The 23,185-nt window shown below is 42.2% G+C and overlaps 1 protein-coding gene across 1 annotated transcript in view; it reads left to right on the top strand.

Annotated features, from left to right (window-relative positions):
- The first annotated feature begins 341 nt into the window (after nt 1-341).
- Nucleotides 342-23,185, top strand: part of LOC126424669 (zinc finger protein 672-like) — a 125,975-nt gene continuing 103,131 nt past the window's right edge. Inside the window, exons 1-3 of the mRNA XM_050087399.1 lie at nt 342-554; nt 13,232-13,319; nt 20,758-21,031. Of these exons, the coding sequence (XP_049943356.1) occupies nt 525-554; nt 13,232-13,319; nt 20,758-21,031 (392 nt within the window). The 5' untranslated portion in view covers nt 342-524. The remainder of the gene's footprint in view (nt 555-13,231; nt 13,320-20,757; nt 21,032-23,185) is intronic.

The raw sequence follows: 23,185 nt of genomic DNA, 5'->3' as shown, positions 1-23,185 counted from the left end.
AGTGAAAGTCGCAACATTCTATTTGGTTTATTTGACAACCCCAAGCGAACAAATAAAACAGAATGGCGTAGAGTTTTTTTGAGCATTGCAAACAAATCGTGGTTGTGTTTCCGAAAAGTATCCTTAATGTTCATCCTAAATGAAATGAAATGATATTTTTAGGTCAGATTGTTAGACTGGAATATCAAAATACTGCACCCCTTAATTTATTTAGGGTGGTAAACAGATTTGTGAAGAACTTGCTGTGCGAAATTCAATGTATAAGAGATGAGGTTAAATTTGGCGTTAAAGATTAATTAAATGTACTGAAAAGCGCGCGCTTTTCAATGAAATCCGGCAGATTTCTCGATTTAATTCGGTAAATAGTAGAAATATTCAGATACCGGACTTTTCTTTTTGTTTAAAGAAAAGGGAAGGCAATGGGTGTTGCATTTAAGAGCCGCACGTCTCCTGTTAAGTGTCAGTTACTGAAATCTTATTATGAAGGTGGAACAGAAATCCACTGGTGACCACATGGGTGCACGATGTACAGCGTCTATACGATGCCGGAGACTGTAAGTATAATTGTAGGGTACATAACACCACAAAGCCACACCTGATAATTTCTTGGTATAGGAGTGTATTTTGCCCACATGTCAGTCCGAAACATATGAAGTTAAACAGTTTTAGTGTTGTGTGTAATTTGTTAACAGTTCGCAAAGAGAGGCTGCACAACAACAAATGTACTAGTTTGATTTTGAGAGCGGGTTAGGCTACAAGACACAAAATGTGCATAAATGTAGGCTAGTGACGCCTGTTATCTTAAAAGTTGGAGGATGCAATGTACAGACCGTGAACCGGTGTAGGTTGATTGTATTTGATTTTATTTTCTTTGTTAAAGTGCGGTGCAGTTTTTCGACAATCCTGCAAAAAAATATAGGTGCCTAATGTTAACAGATTCACAGTTACCATTATATTCACATTGCAGACTCTAAAAGTGGACCAAATATCTTGCGTTATCGTGATGTTCCCGACCTGCTGGTTAAACCAGTACCCCGTCCGTGAAAGTCAGCAAGGACAAAATAACTCAATGCCCCGAGTGACTGCGTTTGTGATAATTTTACAAACTGAATGTGAATATGAGAGAGTAACTAACAAAGAATTTTTAAGTATTAATTGGCAGTGCCAGTGTGTACATATGCGCAACTCTTGAATATTTATTTTTCTATATATTCACATAACTCTTTCCATCTTCAGTATTTAGCAAATGTTGGGTGTTTTCAATTTTTTTTAGTATGTGCAATAGCAAACACATTACATTTGTAACTGATGGTGTGACTGACCAGACCATCCTAATTTTGTATGGATACTATAAGGCGTAAATAATTCCAGGATAATTCTGTAAGCGATGCTGTAGTCAGTTACGTGCCATACCTGCATAAAATTTTGAGCAGATGGTTCACTCGATATTACTTTATATCTGAAGTCACCATAAATGAGAAATAAAACTTATATTCACTGTTAAACACCTCAAAGACAGCACCGTTTTACAGTTGGGAGAAAAAAAGAAGCTGACAATAGCATTTCCGTGATATAGCTAATAGCTAACTTAATACCTATGTAAGCACCTTGATACACTGGTCGACTATTATCTCCATGATAAGAATAGACATCTGAATGCACTAAACAATCACTCTTCTCATGCAGATACAGAGTTCAGTCCTAGAATCTGGATAACAACTGACTTTGTAGAAGGAGTGGTTAACATTTTTTCTTAAAGCAATGAGGATTTCCAGTATCATGCCATATGTCTAATTGTAGCTTGTTGAAGATGTTCACATTAGCATATGCACAGAACTAACAACAGTGAGCTAGTTCAATGCCTGCATTAACATTACTAGTATTGTAATTATTATTTACAATAAACATGAACGATAAAGTACTGCTTTTTATTTATTTATTTACATTTTTTGCATGTGGCCATGAAGCTGATGAATTTTACGAACATCATACGTTGGCTGCGTAATAAATAAGTATAAATAATACTTACTTATAGTAATGATACATATATTCATTCTATTATTCTTAACATATTACATGTTGTAACGGAAGTCTTGTAGCTTAGAATTCTGTATACGCATACTCTTATTTACAAAGAAAGCTTTTAACTCGCCATGCAACAACTTTGCTTTACTAGTTTTCAAAGTATTAGGCAGCTTGTTGGACCATATTTGCCTATTCATATTTTTAATTTTATCTGCTGCCTGATATAGTTATCCTTGCTTCTTGAATCATAATTATGTGTATCACTGCAATTACTTACTTTGTTTAGACTAAACATAGATGTGTAACAAGTTTACACAAAAATAAGGAAGATATAGTTAAATATTTATGTTGGACAAATGATTCACAGCTTGACTCTCTTGCCTAGATCTAATTTCTCTTCTCTGTAATACCAGTGTCCCATTCAGTTGTACTGGACTCGCATTCGGGAGGACGACGGTTCAATCCCGTGTCCGGCCATCCTGATTTAGGTTTTCCGTGATTTCCCTACATCGCTCCAGGCAAATGCCGGGATGGTTCCTTTCAAAGGGCATGGCCGATTTCCTTCCATGTCCTTCCCTAATTCGATGAGACCGATGACCTCGCTGTCTGGTCTCCTTCCCCAAAACAACCAACCAATCATTCAGTTGTAGGTCTGCCCCACAGCCCAATAGCATAGTTAAGAAATTGATAAACTGTTCTGTAGTATACCATTTTTAAGAATTGGCATGTGCCAGATACAAGCCACTTCCGATTTCTTCACTTATGTACAGAATCTGTGGTTTAATCAAAGAAAAGTTTTGTCCAGAGGACACCAAGAAATAGAATTTTTCTGTGTTTGCTGACATAATACCACATGTATCGTTTACTTCAGCCTGGTGAGAGCTGGTTGCGTTAAATGTTAGTAGCTTTGATTTATGGGTTTTAGCATTTAGGACTTGATGTAGAAAATATTTAGGTACTTCCATCACACATATAGTTACAACTGACTGTAATACCTCTGTCTTTCACACAACATGAGGGAGGTATCGTCAGCATAACTTACTAGATGTGAGTTGTAGTGTTATGTCATTGACATAAACCTAGAAGAAGAAGGAATCAGGAATTGATTCCTGCAACACCCCCAAATTATTGTGCCTGTCCCTGAACTACAGTATCTCGAGAAGATGGGACTCTGTGTTCTTGTAATGCTAAGAAGTTGTGACAGTATATATGTAGTTCTGTGTTCGTATCTTATCACGTATGCCCCTGGCCTACAGTTCTCTCTAACCAGAATTGTGAATAACCAGTCTTATAGTAAAATCAAACAGTGAAAAGTTTAGGATGTAATTATGACATAGAGGAGATGTTGAGTTTGGGGGGGGGGGGGGGGGAGGAGAAGGAAAAAAAAAAACTGCTCAGCATCTAAGATCTCAGGCAAAAGGCCTTCTTCTAAAATAGACAAAACACAAACATTCACAAAAGCACAGCTTGCACCTGCACACACACGAGCACTGTCTCTGGCCACAGAAACCATGCTATGAGCTACAGCACATGGCGTGAGAGGCAGGCTGGGTGGAGGGGGTAACGAGGAGGCTAGGGCATGAAGGGGGAGGGATAGCAAGGTAGTGGTGGGGAACAGTGAAGTGCGACTTGTGGAAGCAGGCATGGACAAGATGGGGAGAGGTTAGAGCAGCTAGGTGCAGTCAGGAGGTTGGGCAACGGGCCAGGGTGGGGGAACTGGAAAATAAGTACAGGAGGGGGAAAGTGACTGTGAGTGTGTGCCAGAGAAGAAGGCTGTATAGTGCTGGAGTGAGAGCAGGGAAGGAGATAGGTGGGTGAATGACAGGGACTAATGTAGGTTGAGGCTGGGGAGAGGGGGGGGGGGGGGGAGGTAGGTGCTATGGGAACATAGGATATATTGCAGCAAGAGTTCCCACTCTCACAATTCAGTCAAGTTGGTGGTGATGAGCAGGATCCAGATGGCACAGGCTATGAATTAGTTTTTGAAGTGAAGAACATTGTGTTGGGCAGTATGCTCAGCAACTGTGTAGTTCACCTGTTTCTTGTGCACAGTTTGATGGTGGCCATCCCATATGGACAGACAGCTTGTTGGTTGTCGTGCTGACATAGAAAGTTCTACAGTGGTTGCAGCTTAGTTTGTAGATTATTTCACTGTTTCACAGATAGCCCTGCCTTCCATAGGATAGGTTATGCTTGTGACGGGACTGGAGCAGGTGGTAGTGGGAAGATGTGTGGCACAGGTCTTGCATCTGGGGTAGAAGCCATGAGGCAAGGGGTTTGGATCAGGGATGGATTAGGAATGCACAAGGCTATTGCTTATGTTCAGTGGGTGATGGAATACCACAGTGGGAAGGTTGGGAAGGATTGTGTATAGGGAATTCTTCATTTCAGAAATGATGAGAGGTAGCTGAGACACTGGTAGAGAATGTGACTCAGTTGTTCCAGGCCTGGGTGGTAATGCATCACTAGGGATGTGCTCCTCTGTGGCCAAATGGTGACTCAGGAGGTGGTGGGTACAGGAGATCTGTTTGTGTACAAGATTGGGAGGGTAATTGCAGTGTGAAGGCCTTGGTGACATCGTTGGTATATTTTGAGAGGGCTGCCTGGCACTACAGATGCGACGGCCACAGACAGCCAAGCTGTAAGGAAGGGAGTTCTTGGTGTGGAATGGGTGGCAGCTGTCAAAGTGGAGATGTTTCTGGTGGTTGGTAGGTTTGATATGGACGGAGGTACTGATGTAGCTATTTTTGATGTTGAAGTCGACATCGTGGAAGGTGTTTTGCTGAGTTGAGGATGAGCAGGTGAAGCAAATGGGGGACATGGTGTTGAGGTTCTGGAGATCTGTGAATAGGGTGTCCTCTCCCTCAGTCGAGATCACGAAAATGTTATAAGTGAACCTGAAACAGGTGAGGGACTTTTGATTCTTGGTGGCTAGGAAGGATTTCTCTAGATGGCCCATGACTAGATTGGCACATGATAGTGCTGAGTGGCTGCCCGTTGCCATACCATGGTTTGTTTGTAGGTGATGCCTTCAACTCTCTATATGGGTGAGGATATAGTTGTTCATGCCGACCAGGAAGGAGGTTGTATGTTTGGAATCGGTTGGGTGTTGAGAAAGATAGTGTTCAGTAGCGACAAGGCCATGAGCATTAAGGATGTTAGTGTAAAAGGAGAGTGACAAGCAGGGTGCTGTGTGGTAAAGTAACAGGAACTGTGGAGAGTTGATGGAGGAAATGGTTTGGCTGCCTCTTACCGTGCCCTGAAATGAGAATACCCTACCCACTATCCGTCCCTTTCCTCACACCAAACCTACGCAGTATCCTTGCCCGTCCCCACTCCACCGCTGCTCCCAGCCCTTGCATCATAGCTCATTTCCTGTAATAAACCTAGATACAAGATCTGTCTCATACATCCTCCCACCACCAACTACTCCAGTCTTGTCACAAGCATCACCAATCCCACCAAAGACAGCTATCTGTAAAAGCAGTGACGTGATCTATGAAGTAAGCTGGAGCCACTGTGCTACTTTCCTTGGGGGCATGGCAACCAACAAGCTGTCTGTTTTACCCCCAGGTGGCTCACCACACTTTGGCGGATTTGAGCTTGGCTACCAGAGGGCTCCAGCCTTTGTAGCGTTTTTTTTTTCCCTTCCGTGCTGCATGTCTATCCTCTTGCTATTCTTTTTGCTTCTTTTGGGGAACATGTCTGGGATGTTATTGTCAATGTTCTGCATTGTCTGTCGCTGATGTAAGAACAGTCTCACCTTTGTTTTTCACTCCCTTTTCCTTTGTTTGTTTCCCTTCTCCTCTCATTCCTCCACTTCAGCGTTTGAGGTTTCTCTTTTTCTTCTTCCTCTCCATGTGCTCCTGAAGACCGGCCCACGCATCTGATGCGTAACAGGTGACTGGGAACGCGTAATTTCCAGCCCCTGGTCGACAGGTAGGGTTCGCACATACCCCCTGGCACAGGCCAGGCCGAGAGAGGTGTGATTTCCTGATGTGCAACCTTCCCAAATTATCAAGTGGTCCCTCTGTCAGGTGTTCGGGAGGTGTGGACAATCACCTAAGGCAGGTGCGCCCCTTTGTGAAGGGGGCCCGCAGTTGGAAGGTGCGTGCCATTGGAGATGCTGGCAGTCGTGGAGGATTTTCTCACAATGAGTCAAACATCTTCCGAATAAATGTCTACGAAACGTAAACGTAATGAGGCTAATGATTTAAGACTCTCCCCACTGCACCATGGTTCCTCGTGGTCTTATGTACGGAAGACAGTCAGTCCTTCGCCACGGTAAATCCATTTATTATTCAGAAAGGTGTTGATGCAATTGCTGGCCCTGTGTAATCCTTCTCTCATTTACGGAATGTGCTTTGTTTTGGAGACTACTTCTGATTCTCAAGCACAACAACTGCTTGCCTCCTCGCTTCTCCGCGGCTACCCTATTCATGTCGAGGCCCATAGAACTTTGAATCCTTCCCGTGTAATTTACACCAGGCTGCTCGACAGTCTAACCGATGCCGAAATCCAATCTGACCTCTCTCATCAGGGTGTTGTTGCCATCCATTGTGTAATGGAAAAGGTAGTTTCCTCCTTAGTGCCCACCTGCACTCATTTTCTCACCTTTGATATAGTGGTGCGTACATCAAAGATCAAAAAGAAGGCTATGAAATCGTCACCAGCTTTACATTCCAAACCTGATGCGCTGCTACCATTGTCATCGTTTCAACCGCACTAGAATGTCTTGTTGACACCCAGCCAAATGTGTAACCTGTGGTAGGGATGTGCACGAGGGTGACTGTCCGCCTCCTTCTCCCCACTGTATCAACTGCAATGGCGGCCATGCTGCCTCCTCTCGGGATTGTCCCATGTGTCTTGATGAGTGGGCTGTTCAACAGATCTGGGTAAAGGAAAAAGTGTCTTACCAAGTTGCTCGCCAATTACTGGCTAGTCGCAAACCCTGTGTTCTCCCATCTGGCACCTATAGTTCTGTTCTTGCTACCGCTCGCTCCATGAAGGACATGGCCACGCAGACATGCGACCTCAAATTCAGCTCTGAGGTTGTGAGATCGCCCAGTGGCAAGGCAGCATCACCATACCCCCATCCAGCTGTGCTACAAGCCATCAAACTCTCGCCTCAAGGGGTGAGGCCATCAGCTACACAACCGATTGGCTGGAATGGACAGAAGGAGTATTTCCATGGAGACTTCCTATGCCCCTCCAGCCACCAACACCCGAGTCTTCCTCTAACTGGAAAGGCTCGAAGAAGTCCACCAAAGGCAAACGGTCTTCCCCTTTGCCAACTCGAAGATCCTCTTTGACGGTGTTGCCACGTGATACCTTAGCCCGTCCGGGCTCTGTGTCGCTGGTGTGCACCACCACCGTTTTTCAGCGTTGGACTCCACAGACCAACTGTACAAGCAAGCCACTGCTTCTGTGGACCCCATGGAGCAGGATCCTCCTGCTTCTGTACCCTGTAGTAGCGACTCTTCACAGGCTGTCACTCAGCAGCTCACCATGACTCTCCTCCAATGGAATGTTTGTGGATTTACAGCTGCTTTTAGTATCGCAGTGTCCCATTTTACTGTGCCTTCAGGAAACAAAATTGCACCCTCACAACCGCTTTGAGCTTTCACATTTGTTACTGATTCGTTTTGACCTTCCCCCTGAGCTCAGCATTCCATCTCATGGTGGTGTCATGCTGCTTATACGGGATGACATTCATAGTCAACCCATCTCCCAGACTACCCATCTTCAAGCTGTTGCAGTTCGTCTTTTCTTTTACCACCTGACTTTTTCTCTCTGTACCATTTATGTCATTCGATGCCACCAGGGCAGATTTTCTTCAGCTTATTGGGCAGCTACCTCCCCCATTTTTGCTACTCTGTGACTTTAATGTGCATCATCCAAATTGGAGTTCTCCAAGGACCTGTTGGAGAGGGGGCCTCTTAGCTGATCATCTTAACCAACTTAACCTCTTCTGCCTTAACACGGGAGCACCCACTTTCCTTTCCAAGTTCTCATACACCTATTCCCATTTGGACCTATCCTTCTACACAGCCCAGCTCATCTATCGTCTTGAGTGGTCTGTTCTTCCTGAAATGTACTTGAGTGACCATTTCTTCTTTGCTGACTCCTACCCGATCCCCATGCACGCTAAAATTGAAGCTTATTAAGGCTGACTGGCAGCTTTACTCCTCCCTGGTGACATTCAAAGGACAAGATTTTCCCATTTGGGATGACAAGTTGCAGAACGTTCCATTCCTTGCACTTCCTCTTTACCACATTGTGTCCCAATCCCTCGGTGGACTAAGGCATGCCACGACACATTTTGCGCAAGGTGACATGTTCTACGCGTTTTTAACCATTAACCTACAACCGCAAACTGCATTAATTATACACAGATGTGTGTGAACTGTCGTTGCATTCTTCGGGATAGCAAAAGAGCTAGCTAGATTTCATTCACTAGTTCTTTCAACAATTCCACCCCATCCTCTGTCATGTGGGCCAGCCTCTGACGGCTCTGTGGGATCAAGATCCATTCCCCAATTTCCGGCCTGACAGTAGCAGACAGTGTCATCATGGACCCTATTGCTGTCTCCAACACCTTGGGCCGCCATTTTGTGGAAGTTTTGAGCTCTTCCCACTATCACCCTGCCTTCCTCCATCAGAAACGAGCAGAGGAGGCTTGGCCGATACCATTCTCTTCTCTGAATCGAGAGTGCTACAATGCCGCCATTACTATGAGGGAGCTAGATCATGCTCTCAGTTCATCCCAATCCTCTGCCCCAGGGCCAGATGCCATCCACATTCAGATGTTGCAGCACCTTTCTCTTGCTGGCAAGCACTTTCTGCTTAACACATATGGGAAGAGGGCACATTTCCCGGACACTGGTGTGAAGCTACTGTCATACCCATATGTAAGGCCAGTAAGGACAAACATCTTCCTTCTAGCTACCACCCCATCTCTCTTACCGGCTGCGTTTGCAAGGTGATGGGAACGTATGATTCATGCTCGGCTGGTATGGTGACTGGAGTCTCGCAATTTACTGATGAATGCACAGTGTGGATTTTGAGCGTGGTGTTCTGTAGTTGACCATCTTGTTACATTGTCCATCCATGTCATGAATGGTTTTCTGAAGAAATCTGGAGAAGGCCTACAACACCTGCTGGAGAAATGGTATCCTCCGTACTCTTTACACGTGGGGCTCCTGTGGCTGCCTGCCCTGTTTCCCTCAGGAATTTCTAAAAGACCAAGTTTTCAAGGTGCGTGTGGTTTGTGCTTTGTCAGACACCTTTATCCATGAAAATGGTGTGCCTCAGGGTTCCATCCTGAGCGTCATTCTCTTTGCTGTCGCCATTAACCCTATAATGGCCTGTCTCCCACCGGGCATCTCTGGATCCCTTTTTGTGGGCAATTTTGCCATCTATTGCCATTCTCCACGGACCTGTCTCACTGAGTGGCGTCTTCACCGATGTCTTGATCGTCTTTACTCCTGGAGCATCGACAATGGCTTTCGTTTTTCCACTGTATGAATTTCTGGTGACGCAATTGGTTTCTTCCACCATCTTTACATCTTTGGCCTGTTGCCCTTATGTTAGTTGAAACTACAAAATTCCTGGGGCTCGTGCTCGATAGGAAACTCTGTTGGTCCTCTCGTGTGTCTTACCTGGCAGCCTGCCGTACATGGTTCCTCAATGTCCTACGTGTTGTCAATGGTACTTCCTGGGGTACCAATCGAACTATCCTCCTCCATTTGTACTGGTCCCTTGTCTGTTCAAAACTCGACTGTGGTTGCTTCGTTTGTGTGTCTTCATGTCTGTCCCTCTTATGCCATCTCAGCAGTATCCATCATCGTGGCATCCGTTTGGCCAACGGGTGCCTTTTACACTAGCCAGGTGAGAGTCTGTATGCTAAAGCTGCTCAACTACCAGTGTCCCACCGCCATGACTTTATCCTCAGCAGGTATGCATGCCGTTTGTCTGCCTTGTGTGGCCAACCGTCCTATGCCTTCTTCTTTGATGATCCCTTTGATCCCCAGTATGGGACACGTCCCTCTTTTCTGTTACCTCCTGGAGTCTGCTTTCGGCACTTGTTACGGCGGCTTAACTTCACACTACCTGCGCCTTTCCCGGTGGATGTGAACCCTTCACCACCTTGGTTTTGTGAAGCGGCCTATGTTAAACTTGGCCTTCATTCGCTTCCTAAGGACACCACTCCAGGCTCGCTCTATCACCTTCAGTTTCACGACCTTCTCATGGAACTTCACGGTCGTACCTTTGTGTACACTGATGGCTCTCGGCCTGACCGTGGGTTGGGTGTGCCTTCATCATTGGTGCCCGTTCCTTTCCGTATTGGCTTCCGGCACACTGCCGAGTATTTACAGCCGAGCTCTTCGTAACTTTCAACAAATTTGAATCAACTTTACTGTTTCTCTGTTGGGTTCATTTCTGTAGTAAGGGTCACAAGAGATGGGTGCTTCCCACACTGTGGGAGATTCTGATTGCTACAAGATGCACAAACTAGTTCTGGAAACATTTTTTTCACTCCGACGTCAGTACCTTGAGAACACAGTCGTAGAATAATTCATCTGCTGCTTGAGATAACAGCCACTGTCTGCACATTTTTTGTTTGAAGGGAAGAAAAGGAACTCTTTAGGTGATAATCAGGTGAATACATGCACTGAGGCAGTATTTCCACATTTTCCTCCACCAGAGTTGGCCTGTGGGCAACAGGCTGTGCAGTAATCGTCAAAGTCACAAACATTATGATATGACTTCACTTTTAGTGGTGCTCTGGGTCTCACCTTGCTGAGCTGTGAGGAAGAAACCTGAAAATGTGTTGAGCACTCTGGCACCTCATGTCTGACATTTGTTTACAGTATCAATTGAAAGGACCTGTTAGCACTTGTTTTAAATAGATCACACAGTTAATAAAGCGATTTGTAGGAAACATACTTAATGTAAGTATTAATTTTTATATGTCGACAATGAAAAGTCCAGGATGGAATGTAGCAATATTATGAAAAAGATAGTTGCTACTCATGATATAGCGGCAGTGCTGAGTGACAGATAGGCACTAGAAAAAGACTGTCAGAAATTGAGCTTTTGGCCAACAAGGCCTTTGTCAAAACACACACACACACACACACACACACACACACACACACACACACACACACAAAAAGAAGAAGAAGAAGAAACTGCAGTCTCTGGCTGCTGAGGCCACTCAGCATCTCCGCTATGTGGCAAGTAGCAACCATCCTTTTCATGTTGTTGTTGTTGTTGTTGTTGTTGTTGTGGTCTTCAGTCCTGAGACTGGTTTGGTGCAGCTGTCCATGCTACCCTATCCTCTGCAAGCTTCTTCATCTCCCAGTACTTACTGCAACCTACATCCTTCTGAATCTGCTTAGTGTATTCATCTCTTGGTCTCCCTCTACGATTTTTACCCTCCACGCTGCCCTCCAATGCTAAATTTGTGATCCCTTGATGCCTCAGAACATGTCCTACTAACCAGTCCCTTCTTTTTGTCAAGTTGTGCCACAAACTCCTCTTCTCCCCAATTCTATTCAATACTTCATCATTAGTTATGTGATCTACCCATCTAATCTTCAGCATTCTTCTGTAGCACCACATTTCGAAAGCTTCTATTCTCTTCTTGTCCAAACTATTTATCGTCCATGTTTCACTTCCATACATGGCTACACTCCATACAAATACTTTCAGAAACGACTTCCTGACATTTAAATCTATACTCGATGTTCACAAATTTCTCTACTTCAAAAACACTTTCCTTGCCATTGCCAGTCTACATTTTATATCATCTCTACTTCGACCATCATCAGTTATATTGCTCCCCAAATAGCAAAACTTTCCTTGCCATTGCCAGTCTACATTTTATATCATCTCTACTTCGACCATCATCAGTTATTTTGCTCCCCAAATAGCAAAACTCCTTTACTACTTTAAGTGTCTCATTTCCTTATCTAATTCCCTCACCATCACCCGACTTAATTCGACTACATTCCATTATCCTCATTTTGCTTTTGTTGATGTTCATCTTATACCCTCCTTTCAAGACACTGTCCATTCCGTTCAACTGCTCTTCCAAGTCCTTTCCTGTCTCTGATAGAATTACAATGTCTTCGGCGAACCTCGAAGTTTTTATTTCTTCTCCATGGATTTTAATACCTACTCTGAATTTTTCTTTTGTTTCCTTTACTGCTTGCTCAATATACAGATTGAATAACATCGGGGATAGGCTCCAACCCTGTCATCTCCCTTCCCAACCACCGCTTCCCTTTCATGCCCCTCGACTCATAACTGCCATCTGGTTTCTATACAAATTGCAAATAGCCTTTTGCTCCCTGTATTTTACCCCTGCCACCTTCAGAATTTGAAAGAGAGTATTCCAGTCAACATTTTCAAAAGCTTTCTCCAAGTCTACAAATGCTAGAAACGTAGGTTTGCCTTTCCTTAATCTAGCTTCTAAGATAAGTCGTAAGGTCAGTATTGCCTCACGTGTTCCAACATTTCTACGGAATCCAAACTGATCTTCCCCAAGGTCGGCTTCTACTAGTTTTTCCATTTGTCTGTAAAGAATTCATGTTAGTATTTTGCAGCTGTCACTTATTAAACTGATAGTTCGATAATTTTCACATCTGTCAACACCTGCTTTCTTTGGGATTGGAATTATTATATTCTTCTTGAAGTCTGAGGGTATTTCGCGTGTCTCATACATCTTGCTCACTAGATGGTAGAGTTTTGTGAGGCCTGGCTCTCCCAAGGCTGTCAGTAGTTCTAATGGGATGTTGTCTATTCCCGGGGCATTGTTTCGACTTAGGTCTTTCAGTGCTACTCTTGATAACGACGTCCTCTTGAGTAGTCCCCGCCCGGAGATCCGAATGGGGGACTATTTTACCTCCGGAATATTTTACCCAAGAGGACACCATCATCATTTAACCATACAGTAAAGCTGCTTTCATAATACTGTTAATTTTGTATGTATATGATAGCACACTTTGTTTCAGCCTTGTAGGTACGGTAACAAGCAAATTGTCACAGTATTAGACTCTAAAGTCCTCACAACTTGCTGCCAACCTGTTTATTATATTGTCACTTCTTCTACGTACAGAATAGCGAGTGCGCCATGTGTTGCGTTCAGTAGACTGGTGAGAGAAGGAAAAGAAGTGTGACTTGTGTTTTCATTTTACAGACTGATGAAGAGATCCTCAAGAATGGGCACGGTGAAGACTTCAACACCGAAGATGAGGAAGAGGAGGATAATGAGCACAATAGTAATGGTGAGACAAATCTTTGATTGATTTGAAAACTCTATACAACAGCTGAGCAACTGAAATTAATTCTGAAATTACATGTAGTAATCCATATTCCTGTACAAGTTAGGTTCAGTCTGTCAGCTGTGATGCTCTCGCACTTCCGTCACCATTTTGAAGTTACAGTACAACTGATGAATGGCTGCTGTCTTGTTTGAACTGGCATTGCTCTGTGTACATCAGTCTGAGCGCCACTACCTTTACCTCGTTAAGGAGTCCTTCAAATAATTTTCAACTGTAAACTAACTTTATAAATTACAATACTTCCTGATATAACTTTCTCATACCATCTTCAAATGAAATGCTCATGTATTTGTACCGTGTCAGTAGACACAGTCTTAAATTAATACGTGTGTCACAAATGAGATATAATGCACCAGTTTTTTTTAAAATGGAGAGCTGACAACTTGCAGAAAGCAGTGCGTAGAGTAACGGCTGTTCTTTGATGAGAAAGAATCTGTTGCTTTATTTGTAAGTGTTTGTTTGAAATTAAATCTGGCAAGCTTCAAATTCACTTTGACTATTTGGTAGAATCTTTCAATAAAAAAATCTCTATCTCTTCACAGTGTTATGTATCAGATGAGAAATTCACTTGAGAAAAGCTACAAAACCACGGAGAGATGTTGTTTGCTTTCAGGTGCCCAGATTCCAATACTGCTGATAAGACATTAAAAAACGGTAACCATAGATTTTAGAATTGATAGTTCCTCTTGCACAGAGTATAAAGGCACAGGCCGCTGTAAGTCAGAAAGGAGTGATAGCTCTCTCCGACCCCAGGATGAGAGCGATCCACTTGGTTGTGAGGATGAAGGAGGGGAGATGAAGACAAAGGTAAAGGGGGAGGAGGGAGGGAGAGACAGGAGAGAGAGAGGGACCTCGAAAGTATAGAATACACAGAATCGTGTTAGAATCACTATTAAAATATTAAATTTGCTTGTGCTTTTTCTTTCTGTCTTAGTATGGCCATTCTAATTTCAGTTCTAATTTTTCATTGTTTCTTTCGTTTCGACAGTTGACAAATATTGTGACACAGAGCAAGACTATAAAATGGTATTAATTTGTTTTGGGTTGCTACCAGTCTTAGAGCGGCACGTGATGCAAATGTACACTAACACTGTTGTTGTGCTGTACCGAGTTTTGTTTTGTTTGTCATTAATACTTCGTGTTGTGGCCACTTTGGTGTACAGACAAGGTGCTAAACTCAGTGCCGCCTGCTGACACAGTCGGGAGTGGAGGAAAGCTGTTGATCCCAGTCAAGTACCTTTAGTTTGTGTCATTTCAGCTAGCCCAATCACCACGTTCATATTAGGATTTGGAAAGTTCCTCATGTGGATAACATTGGAAGTTCACTGAGGCTTTTTGCGGATGATGCTCTAGTATATCGAGAGGTTGTAACAATGGAAAATTGTACTGAAATGCAGGAGGATCTGCAACAAATTGACACATGGTGCAGGTAATGGCAATTGAATCTCAATGTAGACAAGTGTATTGTGCTGCGAATACATAGAAAGAAAGATCCTTGATCATTTAGCTACAAAATAGCAGGTCAGCAACTGGAAGCAGTTAATTCCATAAATTATCTGGGAGTAGGCATTAGGAGTGATTTAAAATGGAATGATCATATAAAGTTGGTCGTTGGTAAAGCAGATTCCAGACTGAGATTCATTGGAAGAAACCGAAGGAAATGCAATCCGAAAACAAAGGAAGTAGGTTACAGTACACTTGTTTGCCCACTGCTTGAATACTGCTCACCAGTGTGGGGTCCGTACCATTTAGGGTTGATAGAAGAGATAGAGAAAATCAAATGGAGAGAAGAGTGCTTCGTTACAGGATCATTTAGTAATCGCGACCGAGCAAGGTGGTGCAGTGGTTAGACACTTGACTCGCATTCGGGAGGACGACGGTTCAATCCCGCGTCCGGCCATCCTGATTTAGGTTTTCCGAGATTTCCCTAAATCGCTCCAGGCAAATGCCGGGATGGTTCCTTTCAAAGGGCACGGCCGACTTCCTTCTCCTTCCTTCCCTAATCCGATGAGACGGATGACCTCGCTGTCTGGTCTCCTTCCCCAAAAACAACAACAACAACAGTAATCGCGAAAGCGTTACGGAGATGATAGATAAACTCCAGTGGAAGACTCTGCAAGAGAGATGCTCAGTAGCTTGGTACGGGCTTTTGTTGAAGTTTCGAGAACATACCTTCACCGAGGAGTCAAGCAGTATATTGCTCCCTCCTACGTATCTCTCGCGAAGAGACTATGACGATAAAATCAGAGAGATTAGAGCCCACACACAGGTATACCGACAATCTTTCTTTTCACAAACAATACGAGACTGTAATAGAAGGGAGAATCGATAGAGGTACTCAAAGTACCCTGAGGTGGCTTGCGGAGTATGAATGCAGATGTAGATGTAGATGTAAATGTGTACATATGTCTAAAAAATGCATTTGTACCTCCATTTGGAGATTTGTCTGAGCTGACCAACATAATATTCCTTTCACAGAAAACTTCTGCACCAAGTTCAGTTTATTATGAACTTGTGCCTGCCTTTGGAAATCTAATTGAATCTTTAACAAATACGCTAGCAGCTCAATGTTTTTATATACTTTTGCCTATAATGTTTCCACTAACATAACTACTTGGGAAAAATTCAGTTTGATCAGCTGTTAACCAGTGTTCTCTTTTCAAAACTGCAAAAAGTAACAAGAGTAGCTTCTTCCTGATGCAGTGACTGTTTGCATGCAACAGACTAACTTATTTTTACTATGATTCCTTTTCTGTGTGTTGGCAGTCCTGCTCTTAAACTTGACTTTGTCTGGGGGCACTCTCTTAATGTCGAGTTTTTATACAAGGGATTGCTTTGTCATGCTTGTCACAACTACTGGGATGAGTAGTACTGGTCAAACAGGTAATGTTTTGTGTTGTTTTGGTCACTTGTTTGTGCAGAACATCTCGGAGCCCCTAGCCAACAATTCAAGAATAAATTTCATCTGAATGTGAATGGCTCTGCAATCCATTAGATACAATCATAGCAGAACACTTGTCAACAGGGGGAGAGGAGGATCTAATAGAACTCTCAAGTGATAACATTTTGAAATGAATTTAAATTGAAATCTCTTGAAAAGTTTTGGGTACAGATACAGAATGAATACACCAGTTTAGCAAGAGGGGTAGTGGATGTGTTTGCATCAACTTACTTGTTTGAGTCAGTGTTTTCCTCAATGGCGTTAATTGAGATGAGACATCAGTCTCGACTGCAGCTGAAAGGGGATCTAAGGGTTTCCGTTTCAAAGATCCAACTGAGACTGGATCTGCTTTCTTTGCAGACTCAAGAACGCACATCACAGTAAATGTGCAAATATCAGAAAATTTCCAAATTTTGTACCATGTGCATGTTTACTCTTGTTAATTTTCTGTTTGGATGATCAGTTTGAATACAACAGTTTCAAAATGGGCATTTAAATGTTGACTATTGTTCTACAATCCAGAAAAAAAGTAATGAAATATACATATTTTGCTCAGTTCCAAGAACTTCACATGCAGCCATAGATAATCATAAACTGGTTCTAATTGTTAGTTATCATTACCTTTGGATAATATAAATGTAGATAATTTTAAAGAATGTTTATCTCTGATATGCTTGATGGGCACACTCTAAATACTATTGTTGTTGTATCCAGTTGTTGCAATAATTGGACAGAAGTAAGCAGATATGGTGGCCTGTTTTTATGCCAAGTGTTGAAGAAGGAAAGAAAAATAGGGGGTTTGGGAGGTAGGGGAATAATATATGTTTCAGAAGAGTGTGTGACAGAAAAAGTTTGAGCACCTGGTCTAGGTCATAGGCCTGTTCTGTCTTCAAAGCATTCAACTTGCTTTTTCTTTGCCTTCTTGTGGATCTTGTTTCTATAGGTCTGAAATTCAAGCCTTGTTTTGGTAGTCTCAAATCTGCTTTTCTTTGTCACTCTTAGTCGTCACTTCTCAGTCTATTTAAAATCGTGCAGTCCTTCACTCCTTGTAGAAATATCATTTCTCCCACTTGAATTCCACTTTCTTGCTTAGTAGTTGTTGTCCAAGTTTCACTTTCAAACGGCAATGTGCAGGTAGCGATTACCTCGTAAAACTTTATAATTGTGTCTTTCCTAACTTCATTTCTCAGTGTTCTGTTGATTGTTCTGCGTATTAGTTTTTTTCATTTTCAAGACACAAGACTATATCGAGGAGACTATAAACTACAGTCTCTAAATACATTGTCAGGTTGGACAAGAAAATATTTTCACTTTGTAACTGTAAATTTTTCTCACGGATGCATCATGAATTTCTATGTTTGTGGCAATCTTTCTTGGGAAAAATATCTGCATGCCTGTCCTTTGTATTCTAATGTGCTATACTGGTTATTTAATTTATTCTGGTGTAACTGTTTATTCTTAAATAAATACATGTAATCTGGACTTCTTACTCGCTGCCTAACTTTCCAACTTTGAATATATTTTTGTTCTGCATCTTACTGTGACTACTCGAAAATCTGAAGTAGTTTAGGATTCCTTGAATGTTTTGTAAAATATACTTATTTATATCAAAAAATTAATTCAATTGAGAAAACTGCAAAATTGGCAACACATACAGGTTCAGAGCTCTGTTGAACACTATCGTATTGATGGTGGTGCCAAACATGCTATTTTCCTTCAACACACGCTGTTCCGATGGTACCCCACGGGGTGAGGATACTCATGGCTGCCCCTCCTCACAGTTGTAGGCAGGTGCAGGTAGCACAGGCTACGTCTACATACGTAGTCCACGAGCCACTGTACGGTGCAAGGTGGAAGATATCTGTCACCAGTACTAGTTAGTGTGCTACTAGCAAATGGAGTGGGTATGGGTCATAATTTCTCTTATGTTATTCTTGCTGTCATTCGTGAAATGTATGTTGACAGCAGTAGAATCATTATGCAATCAGCTGCAAGTACCAGTTCCATAGATTTGTTCAATAATGTTTCAAAAAAATAATGGCATCTTCCCTCAACAAGCTGCCATGCATCATGCCAAATAAAAAGTCTGTCTAAATATCTTTCTATAATCACTAGACAACACACTTTCCCGTACATGACAGCATCATCAGCAAACTATCACAGGTTACAAGTTGGTTTGTTCATTACACAAATAGAGAACGAGTAGTCCTATTACACTTCCTCGTGGCAATCCTGTCGATACCCTCATCTCTGACAGATATTCGTCGTCCTGGACAGTGTGCTTACTGGGTGCTATTACTTCAGAACTCTCTCAAGCCACTCACATATCTGAGAATCTATTCCACACGGTCGAATCTTCTCTGACAGTCTGCACCGGTGCACTGTGTTAGCACTGTCGTATTGACAGTGGTGCAGAATGGGTTCTGACACTTTAATGTGGGTGGTCCGAAGCTGCTCCACGGGGCAGGGTGGGACTGTCCGTCAGAGGGATCTATTGGATGAATCCTGCTCATGCTTGAGCTTGTCAGGTACCTGTGTGCTTGGACGGTGGATTACGGTTGTGTTTACTCCCCTCGCGTCAGCTGTTCGAAAGTCCGCCTGGCTAATTCCGACGGGGTACGTGAGGTAGAATGGCCTACTGGATGCGGCATCATGAGGGCAAAGGATGAGCTGAGGACGATCATGTCTAGAGAGTGAAACTGGTAACAAAGCAAATAACACTCAGTGTGTGGTGATTTATCTTTCCAGAATTATACATTCTTAATTACACACAGTGCAGAGTGTTTCACTCTCTCCATGCCGCACAGCCTGATTTATATTTCTTCTTTCACAAGAGCACTCAAACAAGAGGTGGCAGCTGCTATGAGCCATTACAAATTGCGAGATGAGTGAGCAATAATATAAAGATTGATAAGAAACGGGGGGACAAAATGTACTGACCCACAGACGTGCAGCAAGAATGGGCTGCACTAGATTGGGCGGCAGTGTCCCCGGAACGAGTTTTCACTCTGCAGAAAAGTTTGCACCAATTCGAAACTTACTGGCAGATTAAAACTGCATGCCAGACCGAGATTTGATCTTGCAACTGCACCTCTTGTGGACAAACGCTCTGCAGGATCAGAGTCCTGTAACAGATCACAGTTTTAATCTCCCAGGAAGTTTCAAACTGCTGCACACTCTGCTGCTATCATGGTACATATGGTACAGACCACTCCAGAAGTGCCACACATATCCCTATGTATTCTTACCGATTAATGATAGTCATGAATGGAAAAATTATAAAATAGGTTATTACATGGTACAGGAGAGGGCAACTGTAGTGTGTATTCACTGTTTTATTTGCACGTGGAGAGCTGTACCAAGGTACGTCCCATGTTCTCGAAACAGGACAGTAGTGCAGTAAGCTTGCAACAGCAAGTATACAAATATTTGAACTCGTGGCTTCTCTGACCTGTATCTTTATTGATTGGTCACTCCAAACTAATCGAATCGTTCTGTGTGTGAAGCAAGTAGTGGTTTAGAGTTGGACAATCTGATCGGAGATTTGATGTTATCTGGAGGTAGTTGTACACAATTGGCAGACAACATAAGGAATATATTTAAGTGAAAAATCTTCTGTATGATTATTCAAGAAAAACAGAAATTTTTGTATTACATTTCCTTCTGACAGGAAGAGAGCATTGAGGAGATGAAGTCTAGAACTGCCAGATCTGGGATAAAAGTCAAGTAAAATAAGAAGAAAGTAAAGTGAATATGTATCTCCAACAAATCGAGTAAGTCTGACTCGATTGATACCCTACACAGCGGAGTGAAAATTCATTCTGTAAACAATCCTCAAGGCTTGTACGAGTCCTAGTCCTGCAAGTATGTAGGAGAACTTGGGTGAAGCATAGACAGTAGGAGATGAGATTTGGCCATTGTGTCGGGTAACTCCATCGGAAAGGCAAGGGTTCTTGGTAATAGTATTAAAAAACCTTTGATGTGACATGATGTTAACATTCTGTCATTTACTGGTTTCGATCGTGGACCATCTTGACAGTGGAAAAAGATCTGTTGTGACAACTTCACACATTAAATGTGCTGTTTAACAAGGAAAGTATACACAATTGAAAGTATACACAAATGTAAGAAAATTGTTTAAGCCTGTATTAAGGCATTATCACTTTTCTTACATTTTAAAGTCAGCAGTGGTGTATACTTTTGTAGTTAAATAGCATGTGTGCTATGTCAAGTTGTCACAATAGATATTTTTCCACTGAGAAGGTGGTCCATGATCAAAACTAGTAGTGAATAAATATATTAGAAGACAACACAGTGTGTATCATGCATTACTTCAAAAACATTTTTTTTAACTTTATTTGGCTAGAGATATTATGTGTGTCCTTTTATCTGTGTGTCTGCCATCTGTACTCCAGTCATTTTGGTACGATCTAATTTCAGGTATTACAGCAGAAGCGAATGGCTGGTGTGCTCGCCAAGGTAATGTAGATGGTAACAGGGTTATACTTGTGGGTCGGATCGACCCCATGGAGCATGTGGAACCTGTGTACGGAACGGATGAGGACATCGAAGGAGACAACGACGACGATGATGAAGACAATGACGACGGTGGCGACAGCCCAGCCGTAGACCGTGATGGTTGTGGCAGCGACTGCTCCCACGGTCGGTCTGAGGAGATCGCGGCTGAAAGTGATGGCAGTGTCCTCGATGCATGGTCAGTTTTGTGTAAACTATGTTTCATTTTCCAACAAAATTAAGTATTAGCGTGAACTACATCTCCCTCAATACTCAGTTGCAAGAATGTCTTCAAGACTCAGAGTGATATTGCTATTCAGTTTGTAAGGGAAGATAACTGCAGAATACTACCAGAATGTTGTGCAACATTTTATAAAGCTGACTCTCAAAGAGCTGTGATGGCCTTCAGAATGTCAGTTTTGATACTGGGGTGTTTTCTTATGTATAGCTATATATTGTTGGTATTGCTAAAAATTGTTAGTAATTATATTTCTACATCAGTTTTGATCATATTGTCCATACGATTTTTTATGACTGGGAGTAAGCCGGATTGAGCAAACATTAACACACATACACTGTTTTGCAGATCTAATATCCAGAGGAATACATGCAGTTTTGCAATGAAAAGTAGATTTTAGTGTCGCTTTCAGAGACTGTCTTTTGCAAAAAATTGTCACCATGTATAATTTTGTGTTACACAACAACTTGTGTTAAAGAACAGAAGTTTTCTCTCTGTGCTTTGTCTCCTTAGCCACTTTCGTCTCTAGTATAACACGTTACACTCAGCTGGCAGAACCAATGTCTTATCATCGTTGTATCTTTAATAGTGGATGTAGCAATTATCTTCCTTCACCTCAGAGAAACACTAAACTGCAAAATGTGGACAAAGGTTGCTGGACATACCATTAAGCATGTTTTGTGTGAAGTCTGGTTTTGTGTCGGAGAATGTAAAGGGTACAGTGTGGAAACTTCCTTATTTGAAATGAGTGCCACACAGTGGTCATCACTCTTTATTACGGTATTTTAATTGCAATTGTGCAACGCTTGAGATAGGACCGCATGTTCGCTCTGGGAACTTACGTTTTTTGAAAGCTGTTCGGTCATCGCAATCCGGCACGCATTTGGAGAACAGTTTGATATTGCGCCTGGAGGTCATATTCCTGATTGAAAATTTATTGTAATGTGTGTGTGTTAGTCAAAATTGGCATTATTGACCCACGACAATGATAGGTCAGTTACAATCACTTCGGAACATTATGTCATGACGACTGAGGAGTTTTTTATTCCCAAACTTGAGGAAATGGTTGTTGTTGATGTCTGGTTTTGACAGGACAGTGCCATGACATGAATGTTGATGACACTCTTATGCAAACATTTCCCCGACCATCTCATCACTTTCAGGGGGGTCTGCGGTGGCTAGCGTGCTCATCAAATTGAGCCCCCTGCGACTTTTTCTTAGGAGTATATCTTAAGCCCTTGGTGTATACCAGTTGTCCATGGACAATCTGTGGAACAATATTCGTGCTGCTGTTGTTAACATAGTGACATGCTGGGGAAAGTGGACTGAAACTTTTCAGATTTCGACTCTCTAAATGCAATGAGTAGAATGGAGACCACCTTCAAGATATCATTTACAAAACTAAATGAATTGAAACTTTAAATATGCTTCTAAGTAAAGAAAAATTATTAAATAAGTTACTATATGGTACAATATACACACATTGTGTATATGAATTGTTTCATGTACATTTTGATGGGACAACAAGTACTTACCTTCAGGAGTCGAAATTTCAGTACTGGTAATAGATGGATTAAAAGTGAAAAAGCTTTTTGATAAAGTGGTAATTCTTGCTCGTCTCGCTGTAATTTTGTTCACAGCTTTCAAATTTCTTCTCGGTTTCCTTTAATGTTTGCTCAGTGTACAGCTTAACCCTTTCAGACCCTCTGGCTGCAATTGTGTACATTAATATTTAGTGTGTTTAGATGCAACAGAAATATTTTTAATCTATGGAAACCTCATGTACACATCTGCAAATGTTCAAGCTTTTCGTAATGCAGTAGTTCTCCCACCTATTGGGCGTCACTGGAAAAAGTATCAACAAGTGAATGTAGCAGTGCACAGCAGCTTGTAACTGCCAGAATTGACGGAACTTGTTGGTTAGCTATACTACACCGTATAATTGAATATTATTATTGTTATTATTCTTCTGCATGGTGATTATTGAATTAACAGTTTATTTGTTACAACCATGAACATTTTAAATTTATTTATTGTAGTCCATAAAAAGAAGCCAAATTTTCAAAGTATGTATTGAAAACAGGTATACATTTGTATAAATCATGCATCCAAAAT

This window comes from Schistocerca serialis, chromosome 10 (genome assembly GCF_023864345.2).
Source record: "Schistocerca serialis cubense isolate TAMUIC-IGC-003099 chromosome 10, iqSchSeri2.2, whole genome shotgun sequence".
NCBI classification, from domain to species: Eukaryota; Metazoa; Arthropoda; class Insecta; order Orthoptera; family Acrididae; genus Schistocerca; species Schistocerca serialis.
The sequence above is the reverse complement of the archived record's forward strand: the minus strand, read 5'-3'. Positions and strand labels throughout refer to the sequence as shown.